This window comes from Danio rerio, chromosome 24 (assembly GCF_049306965.1).
Source record: "Danio rerio strain Tuebingen ecotype United States chromosome 24, GRCz12tu, whole genome shotgun sequence".
In the NCBI taxonomy this organism is placed as follows: Eukaryota; Metazoa; Chordata; class Actinopteri; order Cypriniformes; family Danionidae; genus Danio; species Danio rerio.
Window position 1 is genome coordinate 20434688 of NC_133199.1, and position 15422 is coordinate 20450109.

A 15422-nucleotide genomic window follows, 5' to 3' on the forward strand; every position below is an offset into this window, starting at 1 on the left:
TAGCAGAAGACATGGCCAAAAGTTGGAAGAACATTTCTACTGTAACGAATGATTTGAACGGTGAAATAGTTTTCACTGCTACATCAGCTCCTCTGGCTGAAACTAACAACTAACTTAAATGAAAATGTTTGGATGTACAGTATTTTCTCTGCACAGATACTGTATTTATTATATATATATATTTTTTTTTTGTTTTGTTTTTTTCAATTTGTGTTTACCTAGATATTTGCTAGCCTTTGAAATTGAAGAAGTGCAGTATTTCTGAATTCAATCTCTTTCTCTGTACAGCTGACTAACCTGACTGAGGTCCATGATCAAATCAGTGGGATGGCACGGTGCCCCTATAACCCTCTGCATAATTCCACCGCCCTCATCACTTCCAGTGGAGAACTGTATGCTGCAACTGCAATGGACTTTTCAGGCAGAGACCCAGCCATCTACCGCAGCTTGGGAGGGCTTCCACCTCTGCGTACTGCTCAGTACAACTCCAAATGGCTCAATGGTAGGCTTAAAATATGAATGAAAGATTGAATTGAATTGAATTGAATTGAATTGAATTGAATTGAATTGAATTGAATTGAATTGAATTGAATTGAATTAAAATGAATTGAATTGAATTGAATTGAATTTATTTGAATCGAATTGAAAACAATTGAGTAATCTTAGTTTAGGCATATATAATTTCATGAAAACGTAACAAGTTAGGGTAGTTCACCTAAAATTAAGATTGGGTCATTGTTCATTTACTCTCATTTAATTCCAAACCAGTGTAACTTTCTATTTGTAACACAAATGGAGATTTTACAGTATACAGACTGGCAGTCTCCATCACTTTTATTGACTGAGACTGTCATCTATCATCTGTGTTTTTGCTAATTTAAGGACGGAAAATCTGCCTTGCGCCATGGCGCATAGTCTAAAAGGGTTGAGTTTATTTTCTTAATGAGTTATAGGTGTGTTTTGAGAATAAACCAATTAGAGTCTCATCTCCCATTCCCTTTAAGAGTCAGCTGCGTCGCGCCAAAAGCGCATTCGCTATTTACAGGACACAAAGTAAGTCTAAGTGGAAAAAATGAGCATTTCACAAGCAAACAGTTAACAGTTAACAGTTTTGACAGAAAACTGTTAAACAGAGCATCTACTGCGTGAGAATGAGAGATAATGGAACTACTTTCACTTTCGCTCTTGGATAGGGAAACCTTTACGCACAGACATCAATTAGTCTATAAATAAATACTTTTGTTTGTTAAGCGCAAATATTCGTTTCAAAACTATTTCTAAATTCATTTCTAATTTCCAGCAAACGAATAAATGAATAATGATAACTAAATGTCTTTAAAAACCGGAGATATATCCTAAAACACATGACGTGCACCTTATGGTCTAAAACCTGACAGGTGGGCAAATCTAAGCTTGTTTTTAATAAAACAAATATAAATATGGAACCAATAAATAATACTGCTAATAATAATAACATTATACAAAAGCAAATTGTTATGAATGAACTGAAAAAGCCTCCCGAGATGAAGAAGACATAAAAGCAGTGATTTTACATATTTATTTAGGCTAGAAAATAATGTTTTGTAATATTTTAATCCTTTATATTTATATCCTATATCTATTCTTATTATATCCTATATATCCTTAATATTAAAATTTTTACATATGTAAAGATATTTGCCTATTGCTCTCTTGTGCGTATTAAGCAGTGCGTAAGCGAGGCGCAACTCTGCGCCTGAGTTTAGACCGAGTTAGTTTTGGTCTAATGAAAAATCTATTATAGTTTCTCAAAATAGCAACGCACCAGCGGTCCGCCTCAGAACGCCTTCCTTTTTAGACCAGAACGCCTATGGGCGCACAAATGAGCGCTACTGCATTTGCTATTTAAACAGCGTAGCGCAACACCTCAAAACGACTCTTGCGCCAAGCTGAAACTACAGTACCAAAAGACTACTGCGCCAAGCCTTGCTCCACTCTGCGCCGGGTGTATGATAGGGCCCTAAATCATCAAACAGGTGCCAGTTAGGTCACTCCTTGCATATTTGTGAATAAATTGTTAAACATGCAGAAACTGAGAGGCACGCAACCACATATGGAAAACTTTATAGCATGTGAAAATATTTGTTTTGCACTAAAATTTGTGCTTGGTAATGTTGCATTGTTTTTGCAACATGTTATTATCTGTCAGACAGCATGTGAATATATTTGCTGCAAAATAATAGCAAATTGTGGCATGTTGCAAAATATTTGCATCTTATGTTTTTTGATGTAGTCACCAGCGACTGCTCAACATTGACTCGTCTTCGATAACATTAAAGTCAACTTCCAAAAATCTTAAGTCATTCAACCCCTACCTTGGACACAGAAGTATATATTTTGAAAAAAAAAAAACACACACATTTAGGTAATCAAGTATGCTGTTTCTTTGTATAATGTCCATTGGAACTCACATAGGATTTTATGAATAGTATGACTTCATACATAGTAACTACTTTCTTGCGTCACAATAAATTTTAACATTAATCAAATCTAGGCAAAAAAAACTAACATATAGATAAATTTTTAAATAGGCAATATTTTTATAAGTAACTCACATATTTAAAATCTAAACAACTACATTTTTGTCTCAAAAATACATTATATGGTCTAACAGCTGCAGTATTTGTCAAACTATAGTGAGTTTAGGCCTCTCGCTATGGGAAGAGTGATACGCACAGGTGAAGCGGCTGGAACAGTGCTGATACTAGTAGAATAGTGCACGGCTGGTAACCACTCAAATTTGGGAAACAGAAAGAACTGCTGTTTAAACAAAGACATCTATCTTTTGCTGAAGCTGAAAAAATGCAGATAGAAATGTATAGACTCACTGGCCACTTTATTAGGTGTTACTTGTACCAGTTTAGACCCACTTTTACTTTCAGAACTGCCTTAATTCTTTGAGGCATAGGTTCAACAAGGTACTGGAAATATTCTTCAGAGATTTTGGTCCATATTGACTTGATAGCATCATGCAGTTGGTGCAGATTTGTCAGCTGCACATGATGCCAATCTCCCGTTCCACCACATCGCAAAGGTGCTCTATTGGATTGAGACTTGGGGACTGTGGAGGCCATTTGAGTACAGTGAACTCATTGTCGTGTTCAAAATAACAGTCTGAGATGATTCACGCTTTATGACATTGAGTGTTATCTTGCTGGGAGTAGCCATCAGAAATTGGGTACACTGTGGTCATAAAGAGATTGACATTGGTAGCAACAACACTCGGGTAGGCTGTGGTGTTGACACAATGCTCAGTTGGAACTAATTGGTCCAAAGCGTCACAAGAAGTTATCTCCCACACCATTACACCACCACCAGCAGCCTGAACTGTTGATACAAAGCATGATGGATCCATACTTTTGTGTTGTTGATGCCAAATTCTGACCCCCCCCACCCCCCCATCTGAATGTCGGTGCAGGAATCGAGACTCATCAGACCAGGCAACATTTTTCCAATCTTCCATTGTCCAATTTTGGTGAGCCTGTGCAAATTCTAGCCTTAGTTTCCTGTTCTTAGCTGACAAGAGTGGCTCCTGGTGTGGTCTTCTGCTGCTGTAGCCAATCCACCTCAAGGTTGGACGTGTTGTGTGTTCAGAGATGCTCTTCTGCATACCTCGGTTTTAACAAGTGATTATTTGAGTTACTGTTGCCTTTCTATTAGCTTGGACCAATCTGGCCTTTCTCCTCTGACCTCTGGCATAAACAAGGCATTTGCAACCTCAGAACTGCTGCTCACTGAATGTTTTCTCTTTTTTACACCATTCTCTGTAAACCCTAGAGATGGTTGTGCATGAAAATCCCAGTACATCAGCAGTTTCTGACATACTCAGACCAACCCGTCTGGCACCAACAACCATGCCATGTACAAAGTCACTTAAATTACTTTTGTTCCTCCTTCTGATGCTCGGTTTGAACTGCAGCAGATCGTCTTGACCATGTCTACATGCCCAAATGCATTGCGTTGCTGCCATGTGATTGGCTGATTAGAATTTTGCTTTAATGAGCAGTTGCACAGATGTACCTAATAAAGTGGCCGGTGATTGTATGTTTTGGTCTAAATAATCAAATCTTATTAAATGCATCAAACTTAATGTTTTTAGTGCAACTGTAATGCTCATTTGACAGAAGCTAGATGAAGTAGGGTAGGCAGGGTTCAACATGCCTTCATCCTAAAAAATCCTGAACAGTGTTACACAAACATAAATGTTGATGTCTTAAGGGAAGCCAATTGAAAACCACTGATGTTTTTTTATAGAAGTATGAGTTCTGCTTTTGGTGTAAAAGCAAATTTAACCATTTACTCCAAAATGAAAAATCTGTCATCAATAATTGACTCGCAGATGATTCCAACTCTGAAGGAAAGCAAGCAATGTTTGACCACAATGAAAATAAACTTAAACATAAAACATTTCACTATACATCACACAAGTTGGTCAGTCATACAGGTTTAGAACAACTTGAGGTTGAAAAAAGTAATGACAAAATTTACATTTCTGCATGATCCATTCTTTTAACTTACACTTTGATCTTTACTCCAAACCTAAACATCAATGTCCAAAAAATCCCTGAGCTGACGGGCTTAAAAATGATTATCAGACAAACTTGACAGAGAAAAACTTCACCTGCTTTACATTTACATTGCATTACCTTTTTTCCGATTGATTTTTTTCCTTCTTCATGTTGTGCAAATGTGCTCAGCTCCTCACCACAAAAGAAAATGAATTTGCTGTCAATCACAAGCAGCTTCTCAAAGTTGCCCCTGACAGTTGCTCTTTTTGCCTTTGAGAAGCTTGTGCGTTCATCAGTTTTGAATGGCGAACGATAATTAAACGTGTAAGCTGGCTTTGATCATTTCTCACCGTAACCTTTCTGTTCTCCCATGACAAATGAGTTCGTCCATTACCTTAGCATAAGATTAATAAACGCATCTCGATGGGCCAGCGGTTCTGCTCCATGTGCAATCCGTTATTAATCACTGTCATCCTGTCTCCCGTTTCTGTCAAACTCAGAGCCCAACTTCGTCTCCTCCTATGACATCGGCAACTTCACGTACTTCTTCTTCCGTGAAAATGCTGTGGAGCACGACTGCGGCAGGACTGTTTTCTCTCGGGCTGCCCGCGTCTGCAAGAATGATATCGGGGGCCGTTTCCTTCTGGAGGACACCTGGACTACCTTTATGAAAGCCCGGCTCAACTGCTCACGGCCTGGCGAGATCCCATTCAACTACAATGAGTTGCAGGGAACCTTCTTTCTGCCTGAGCTCGAGCTCCTCTATGGGATTTTCACCACTAATGTGTAAGTAAAGAAGGGTCTTTATCATGCCACACAATTTTAAAGGGAAAGTTTGCACCAAATAATTAAAACATATTCATAGTTTGGTCACTATCAAATGTTTTCAAACCTTCATGAGTTTTTTTTTCTTTTCTTTTCTGTTAAGCACAAAAGAAGATATTTTAAAGAATAATTAAAACTAATACTGAAATGAATAAAAGCTATATTAAATTTAAGCAATTTTAAAGTATAGAAACTAATAAAAACTGGTAAATGTCCCTCTGAAATGTAATAAAAGTAACTGTATGTCAAAACGAAATAATCTAAAACAATTATAACCTTGGTGCTGCTCAGAGGTGGGTAGAGTATCCAAAATCTGTACTCAAGTAAAAGTACAAGTACTTGCTGAGTTTGCATGTTCTCCCTGCCTTCGCGTGGGTTTCCTCCTGGGGCTCCGGTTTCCCCCACAGTCCAAAGACATGCACTACAGGTAAAATTGGGTAGGCTAAATTGTTTGTAGTGTATGAGTGTGTGTGAATGTGTGTGTGGATGTTTCCCAGAGATGGGTTGCAGATGGAAGAGCATCCGCTGCGTAAAAAAACTTGCTGAATAAGTTGGCGGTTCATTCTGCTGTGGCGACCCCAGATTAATAAAGGGACTAAGCCGACAAGAAAACGAATATATAGGGTGACACAGTGGCGCAGTAGGTAGTGCTGTCCACTCACAGCAAGAAGTTCGCTGGTTCGAGCCATGGCTGGGTCAGTTGGCGTTTCTGTGTGGAGATTGCATATTCTCCCTGTGTTCGCATGGGTTTTCTCCAGGTGCTCTGGTTTCCCCCACAGTCCAAAAACATGCGGTACAGGTGAATTGGGTAGGCTAAATTGTCCGTGGTGTGTGCATGTGTGTGAATGAATGTGTGTGGATGTTTCCCAGAGATGGGGTAAAATATACAGGGGGCTAATTATAAATTTTATATATATATATATATATATATATATATATATATATATATATATATATATATGATTTTGTTAAAAAATGTCCGTCCTTCTCGGAACCGCAGATGGCCATGGCATGACCACAGTGTAACTCGCACGTCTCCCTCGTCAGCCATCATCTCTATAGCAACCTCTCGTGACACAACCTCTCCAATGCAGCGCCTCGCAATATTTGCAAACAAAACATATGGATCATATTTATTACCATTTGACAGTAACAGAGGAACGCTGCGAAATGTATGGAAGTAAGAGTAATGATTTTTCTCTAATAATTTACTTGAGCAAGAGTAAAAGTACTCATATTTAAATGTACTCAAAGTACACGTTACACAATAATTTTACTCAAGTAAATATAACGAAGTGAATGTAACTCGTTACTACCCACCTCTGGTGCTGCTTTATATTTTTTGTGGAAAGCATGATCTCTACAATTCAAATATATATAACAATACTCAATACTGATGTAAACATATTCCAAACATTTACTATTGTATCAGCAAATATCTGCGCCCGGTCAGTACCTGAATGGGAGACTACATGGGTTGCAGGCGGAAATGGTGTTATTGAGACCAGCAGGGGGCGCTCAACCTACAGTCTGTGTGGGTCCTAATGCCTCAGTATATTGAAGGGAACTTTATACTGCTCAGTGGGCACTGGCTTTTGTATGAGACATTAAACGGAGGTCCTGACTCTCTGTGGTCATTAAAAATCCCAGGGTGTTCTTTGAAAAACGGAGTAGGGGTTTAACCCCGGCATCCTGGCCAAATTTACCCACTGGCCTCTGTCCATCATGGCCTTCTAACCAGCCCCATATCATAATTGGCTCCATCACACTTCATGTCTCCTCTCCACCAGTGAGCTGGTGTGTGGTCTGGTGCAATATGGCTGCCGTTACGTCATTCAGGTGGATACTGCACACTGGTGGTGGATGAGGAGAGTCCCCCAAAAATGTGTAAAGTGGTTTAAGTGTCCACAAATAAAAGCTATAAATGTTAAAAATAAATGTTAGGAATTATTATTCTTATTATTAAAATTTATTTATTTATTTATTTATTTATTTATTTATTTATTTATTTATTTATTTATTTATTTATTTATTATTAAATGTCCACATAAGTCTGGTTTGGGCCCATTATTTCAAACAGAACCATCAGCAAAATGTTATTATTAATAGCACAGATTTTTTATGATTATTACATAAAAATAATGAGAACAATTATTTTAATACTCTACACTAGCCTCTTTTTCCTATCTCTTTTTCTGCTTAGCAACTGTTATCTTTCTTCAAGTGTGAGAACTGTGTCTCATTCAGCAATTGACAGATCCATTTTTCACATTATGATCTACTATGCTTTAATGATTGTCAGTAAAAAAAGCGTTTTATGTGTGTGCGTGTGTGTGCTGACGATCTGCTTCTTCTAATCTCAGTAACAGTATTGCGGCCTCAGCAGTGTGTGCCTTCAATCTGAGCGCTATTACCCAAGTGTTCAGCGGCCCTTTCAAGTACCAAGAGAACTCGCGCTCTGCTTGGCTTCCTTACCCCAATCCTAACCCCGACTTCCAGGTAAGCACCCGGAAAATGACAGCCATGCATTCGCTCCATCTGCTTTAAGAGTTAAGTGGCACTTTGCACAAATAGGCTACAGATTAAGGCTTGAAACTGGAAACGGTCAGTGAAAGAAGGTGCTTGACCTTCAAAGAGCACCGATCATCATCAGGAGGTCATTCTTAATAGTTTAATTTTGGACTCAATTGAAAAGATTAGGTTTTAGACCTGATGAACAATATTAGCGGCTTGATTTGCTTTTTAATTCAATATTAGATAAAACTATACAACTTTTCTTTTGAATGAAAAAAAGATTGATAATATAGCACATCAAATATGCTATTACAGTTGTAAACTGTCAGTCTTTGTTGCTTTATGTTGAGTTTTGCTATTTGTTTTCTTCCCTAGTGATAGTGATCGTTTGACTTCCTAGTTTTTTATTGGGCCCTTCTGAAAGCTCTAAAGCTCTGTTTACAGCTTCATGTTTTCACTGATTGGATAATTGTCTGATTTATAAAAAAAGTTCCACTTACTGTATATTTGGCTTAAAAAATCTATCTAAGCTAAATGGATATAAACAAAATGCCTTTAAGGCAAGTAATTTCACTCTGCAGCCATCTTTGAAACACCTCTCGGGCAGTGTGCCCGGGCATTCTGTCTGAAAGGGGAAACATCAAATTCTCCAAAATGTCGATATGTCTTGTGTATTCTATAGTCTTAAATAAAAATTTGATCTTCAAATCTACGTGCTATATGCAAAGTTTACCGGGTTAAGTCAACAAAAGCATCAGATACACCACATGTGATTTCATTATTATTATTATTTTCATAGAAAATATAAATCTAATTCGACACACACATTATTTCATGTGTAGGCAACAGGAAGTATTGTACACCACTCGTTTTCCAGTAGCAGGACAGGCTTACGTGATTGTTGTCATTATAGCCTAAAACTGATTTGTGCATAACATACTTTGATAAAAGCAAAATACTGTGCTTTTGTAAATGAAAGAGAAACAATATTTTTATTTAATTTTTACTCTCCATCACAGTGTGACATGCCTTTGCTGGTAAAACTGCCATTTAATGTAAATTTAACAATGTAATTTGACCAGTCAAAAATTATGTAATGTAATGTAATGTGTAATGTGTGCATTTATATAGTGCATTAATTGTGTATGGCCATACACCCAAAGCGCTAAACAATCACTTGGATAATGTGACTGCAGCCACAGGACAATGGTGCCAGTGCGCTCACCACACACCAGCTATAGGTGGAGTGGAAAGACAGTGTAGAGCCAATTCGAATTGAAAATTTGATTTATAATATATCTGTCTTTATTGCATTTTTAGAGGGCAATTACATCTGTGCATTTCATGATCACAGTTATTTTGGGTGTAAACAGTCCCATAAATCTGACCTTTTTCTGATCACATTTTAAAGGCAGCATGGATGTTTCATTCACTGACTTCGATATCCAACAATCCTGATATCCGGCATCTTATATTACTGCTTTGGTGTCAATTTGTGTTTTTTTATCAACATTATCCAGTGCGAGGTTACTATTGTTGTAAGGAAATGTCTGCTTAGCTATCACCGAAGCTCTCTCTGTTTTGTTGTACGTGATTAAACCATTCTGTTGTCTCAAAAGTCTGTCTGAAATTGCTTTTACAAGGTGCCTTTTTGCACAAACGCTACCTCCAGGGTCACTGGCTGATTAGGCTGTGAGTAAACAAGTCAGCTTCCTAAGCATTCGGATCCAGCCTTTGCCTCCTCCCTCGCATTCCCTTGTAAGCTTGTTAGCCCCTGTGTATAAAACACAATTTTTCCTGTGTTTGTAAGTTGTTTGGGGATGTGGTAATGTTGTTTTTGTTTTTCCTGAGTTACGAGCCCTGTTTTACCCTGTCTGTGCTATCATTTTGGATTTACTAATATTTCATTGTTACCCGTGGCTTCGCTGTACATTTATGATAATAATAATAATATTGATAATAGTTGTTGTTGTTTATTTATAATTTTTACAACAACCACAAAAATAACTAGAAAAGTAAAGTTCAAAGGCAAACTTTATGGTGAATTGAGAAAGTCTAGTCTGAAAGTTTGAAGTAGTTTTAAAGGGCACATATTTTTTTACCCCTTTTTCCAGATTTAATATAAGTCTTTTGTGTCTCCATAATGTGTCTGTAAATTTTTGGCTTAAAATACCCATAACATTATTTATTATAGGTTTCAGAAGTTTCTAATTTTTAGCTTTAAACAGCTTGTTGCTGTTTTTGTGTACTGTGGCTTTAATGCTGGTCCGAAGACAGCACACTATAAAGGAGGAAAGGAACATGTGGACCAGGGGCCTGTTTCAGAAAGGAGGTTAAGTGAAAACTCAGAGTATTTTAACCCTGAAATGAGACAAACAAAGTTTTCCGTTTCAAAATGGCAGGTTTGTTAAACTCGACAAAGCAGGGTAAGTCAAGCCTGTTTCTGAAAGAGAGGTAACTTTAACTCAGAGTCAGTTACTGTGGAAACTTACTCTGTGAATCCAACCTGGTCCGGAGCAGGTTTTATTCTCTTAACTCTGAGTTTCTGTCGGTCTCCTCCCCTTTTTAAAAGATGAAGCGGTATTTCTCCCCTTAGCCTTACGTCTCCACACACCTATTTTAATGCTCATTTTGGAGATGTGCATAAAAACGATTGATGGAAACATCATGATTCACATAACTTTAGAAAAAACGCATAATAAAACATGTGCATGACTGAGTAGATTAAACTTTTATTTGATTGGAAAAGATGCGCATAAACTACGAAGAAAACACTTAACAAATTACAGTATGTGCATTAAAAAAAAGGTTTGTTAGAGATGATGATGAAAATGTGTGTGAATGGACAAACCAGCAGACTGAGCATTCTGTAGAACATGTTAAATGTTGTTTTGGTCATTCTAAAACGCCTGAACTGTTTCAGTATTAATGTATATTATTAATTACCTCCGAGCGTCTGGAGCGTATCAAGTGATCACGTGATCATTGTGTGTCAGCATTGTCTTCTGAGGCGCAAGTACATTTATTAAATAAAAAATATTTGGCGCAGCTTCTTCTACCACAGTAAATTCTGTTTTTACTGTTAATATTTGGCGCAAGTTAATCATGAAGTGACGATTTTGTTCTCTTTGACTTGTTGGATGGAAACGCTGCTTTATTCGCATCTTTTAGGCGTTATTCCAGTTTTGCACAAATTTATGTAATATATTTTGATGGAAACAGATATTGCCTAAATTTTTGTCACACACAGAACAAAGTCACGTACGAGAATGGCTTGTCCTTTTTTCATAAATAATTAGTTTAACCTTTGACATGTACTGTAACTAGATTAATGGGATTATTATTCTTTCTAAAAAGTATTTTTAGCACTGCTTGCCTTCTTAATGTTATAACAACCTCTATCACTTGATCAATAAATAGGCAGACACACAAGTGCACTGTTAAATCTATTAAAACTGATAAACGTGTATAAAAGTTTAGAAACATTTTATAAACGTCACACATTACATTACTTATTTTATTATACTTAAATATTTAAATACTTTAAATTAAAAATTACGCATTAACTTGAGCAGCTGTTTTCTCATGCTAACTGTCTCTGTTTCACTGATGGTTGCTTCTTTTTAAATATATACGCTCATATTTGCTATAACTTTGCATGAGCAGATCAAATTCAGCCGGAGAAAGAAATGCTGATCTCTTTTTTTAAGATGTTGTCATTGTCATTCGTAATATCTGCGCTCCATTGATAATGTCTTTTTATAGTCACGGTGTGCGCGCTTAACTCTGAGTTGGTCTACTCAAAGTTGATTGATCTAACTCAGATCAGCTATTCTGAAACCGAAAACTCTGAGTTTTTAATCTCTCAGTGAATCAACTAAGAGTTCAAGTTTAAACTCCCAGTTGTTTAAACCTCCTTACTTAAACAGGCTCCAGGTTTAAACACTGAGACTTAAGCAGGTCGCACACCAAAAGCGCCGCTCGGCGGCGCGCCGCGCAGCGCCACGCAGCTCCATGTATTTTAGAATTCTAAACATAGGTTTCTATCAGGATACACACACCGGCGCCGCAAGTCGGCGGCTGTCGGCGGCGCCCGGCGACGGCTCAGGACGCAGTTCATTTTTCAGCCGCGCCACAGAGCGCCATCTGATTAGTTTCATGTTAAATATCATTCGAATGTGCGCGTCTGGTGTGTGATACTTTAAACTGTCATGTACGCGCCGTGTCGCGGCGCCGAGCGGCGCTTCTGGTGTGCGACCTGCTTTATGAGAACAAGTCAAGGATAAACAAGTGGGCGTGGCAACTGGAAACAAGGAAGGAGGAATGGAGGGGCACATGGTGAACACAAACACAGGCTGAGCCATGTGTTCAGACACAACGTAAGCATAGACACATAGAATAGAAAAGGCAGACAAGGAAGCTCTATGACACAATGGCAGTTTTTTTTACAATGGAAATCTATAGGACAGTTGCTAGGGTGCTTTAAGTGGTTGCTAGGGTGTGGTTAAAAGTTTAAATATCAACAGTGGTTGGTAGATTGGTAGTCTGAGTGAAATAAGCATAACCTTAAGTCTGTTTGAAAGTGTGGTACAAAGTTAGAAGGTCACAAAGTTTGCTCCAATGTTATGTCAATGGGACTTTTTTTAATTGTCTGGGTTTCGAAAAACCGTAAGTCAGATCAGTTGGAAAAGATACAGCAACCCGAGTCAGACCAGTTTAGAGTTTTAGTGTTAGTTTAATGGTTGTAGTATGACAGTCTAGGAGGAGATGCATACAGAAATGAATCTCAGAAGAAAAAAAAAAAAAAAAGTAGAAGTTTATGTAGTATAACAGTATGTTGGCTTTCTCAAGCCAGCATAATAATGTGTCAATAGTTTTGCATTTCCATCAAAAGAGTAAAAATACATTTTCAAAAAGGAAACCTATTTTATATAGTAGTAATGTTTCACAAATTAATGTATATTTTGTGTGAAATGTATGAAAATAAAACACATTTTCACAATTTAAGTTTGATGAGCTTTGACATTGTCATCTTGGAGTATGACAGCATGAGAACATCTTCCAAAATGGATGTAAAGAAATGTAAATCTACATACTGTATCAGTTAATGTTTGATGAGTTGTTCCCAAACACAAGCCAGAATCATGTGAAGCACTGCAATAAAGATTCAATCATAGACTAGTATTTGCTTGCATAAATCTAGGCAGCACCTTTTTTTGCCAAGCAGTTTATAACAAATAATCTGGCCTTAAAATGACAGTAATATTGTTTATGGCAATTATTTCTGGCACAGTACATTGCACACCAATAAGTGGTTATTGTGACAGGCCTAGACGTTGAATGTAAATTGTTAAAAACAACAAGTTCTAAAGTGCAACAGGTAAAAAAAAAAATCACCATAATTTGGAAGAATGTATAAATAATTCTAGGTTACTATCAAAAAAATAATGCGAAATGCCAGACTGATTTTGTGAAAAGTGCCAGGTCGCTTTCTGTTGGCAATGCTCCAGTGGTAAACAACCAAAAGAATAATTGACTTTATTACCTCAAATACCACCTATGTGCTCCTAATTAAAACGAGATGTTGACTGATGTTTCCGGTGCTTATTCTCTAGAAAATGGTAATATGAGGTGAAGGTAATTCGTATTTTATGAGCATTGTTCCATTATCCAAAGCCCATAAACACAAGAGTCTGATATTGTCTTTGATATAAAGAGGGGACGGATCGAAACGCAGTTCCGCAGGCCTCTCTCATGGTTGTTAATTTGCCTCCATTTCCATGTCTTTGTAATGCTCATGAATTTATTAATACAGTTTCCAGCTTATAACATTTTTGGCAGGATATTTACAATGATAAGAGCTAATAAACCTGCATTCATCTCCTGTGGAGGATTGCCAGCTACTTCACAATGAGTCTGAAGTGCTTTTGGTTTTAAGACTCTCTTCAGAAAACATGCTCAAACATAGTGATCAGCATGGAGGAGAAATGTGCTGTATGTATCTAAAGTGTTCAGCATAACTTTCTGGTAATTGCTTAAATAGTTTGGGCCAAATTATACTTTTTTTTTCTTCACTGGGCACTGTTGAGTGTGGTGCAAATTCCGTCATCAGCACAGTATGCGTTCTTTTAATCATGCATATACAGTACATGCAAACAACAGATGCATGTGTTGACAAGTGCTTGTGTGAGGGTATTACAAGATTTCTGCGACTTTTTAATAAAGTGACAAATAGGAAAGGTTTATTTGCATAAACTTTAAATTGTGAGGGGGAAACTGCTGAATTCTGGCCTCATAATTTTTAATTTATTCATTCATTTTCCTTCTGCTTAGTCCTTTATTTATCAGGGGTTGCCACAGCGAAATGAACCACCAACTATTCCAGCATATGTTTTTATGCAGCAGAAACCCTTCCAGCCACAACCCAGTACTGAGAAACATTCATACACTCAAGTTTCTTAACAAAATTAACTGCTCTATTTCCATATTGCTTATTAAAGTTTTAAAGTAAAAAATAAAACGTGTTCTATTTGGCAGTTTTTGGCAAGCATTTAGGCTTCCTTGCTTTTCAGGCTTTATTATTCATAATTGTGGTTTATTTTGTGTCAGAATTACATAAAAGTATTTTTTTAACAGTAATTACATTTCTTTATAAAAATAAAAAACGTCAGAATGTTTAATTAAAAGTCCCATTTATGTATTTGTTATTATTTGTAATTTCTATAAAAAAAAGCTTCCATATTAATAAAAAGAGCAGTTAAATTTGTAAAAAACCTGACTTGAAATCGACAGAAATGTGATATAAATTCAGATTGCAGGAAACAAAGTTTACAATTGTCTTTCCGCATATAAACTTTAACTGTGAGTTTAACGGCTTTCTCAAAATTGTTACATATTTAATGTTTGTATTTTACCACAGACTTTTATTTATTTATCTTTCTTCTTATTTTCTTATTAAGTGCAATTAAAATCTTCTATTTACATCTTCTATGCCAAATTGAAGAGACATTTTTCCTAATGAATGTAAAAAAAAAAAAAGTAAATTGTATTAAAAACTTTTTTGATTAAATACAGCCCCGTAGCCAACCTGGTGAAAGGGGTGTTTCTTTTTTCTTAAAATGTGGACTTTTTTGCAGTTATCTGCCTCGTTTTATAGTTTAATTACTTAATTATAAGATTTAAATACTACATTTCGTGACATTTTAAGCATTAGTTTTAGCTGCATTCGCTTGTCGGATGGTCATAACCTCACTTTCTGACATACTTTAAATTTTACTAAAAATTTATAAAAGATATAGAATAAAAGTTACCAGTAAATTTCTTACGTCAGATTGTAAAATGAACATATTTGTTAGCATGAGCCAAAATTGATTAAATTAATTCACACCAACGGGACAGCCTAAAGAGGATTCTGCTTGGTTCTAAAGCCTGTTACGATGGGTTATTTTCACTATTTATGATGGCATAGCAGTCAAAATAAGCTCATGTGTGGGACAAATTCTGGACATTTGTCAATTAGGGGTGTGTCTTACGAAC

At 36.7% G+C, this 15422-nt stretch overlaps 1 protein-coding gene across 8 annotated transcripts in view; it reads left to right on the top strand.

The window, feature by feature from the left end:
• sema5a (sema domain, seven thrombospondin repeats (type 1 and type 1-like), transmembrane domain (TM) and short cytoplasmic domain, (semaphorin) 5A) overlaps positions 1–15422 on the top strand; it is a 404793-nt gene that overhangs the window by 264518 nt on the left and 124853 nt on the right. For all 8 annotated transcript variants that reach the window (XM_073940463.1, XM_073940461.1, XM_073940462.1 and 5 more), the window contains 3 exons: positions 289–502; positions 5048–5333; positions 7736–7871. In XM_073940463.1, the coding sequence (XP_073796564.1) occupies positions 289–502; positions 5048–5333; positions 7736–7871 (636 nt within the window). The remainder of the gene's footprint in view (positions 1–288; positions 503–5047; positions 5334–7735; positions 7872–15422) is intronic.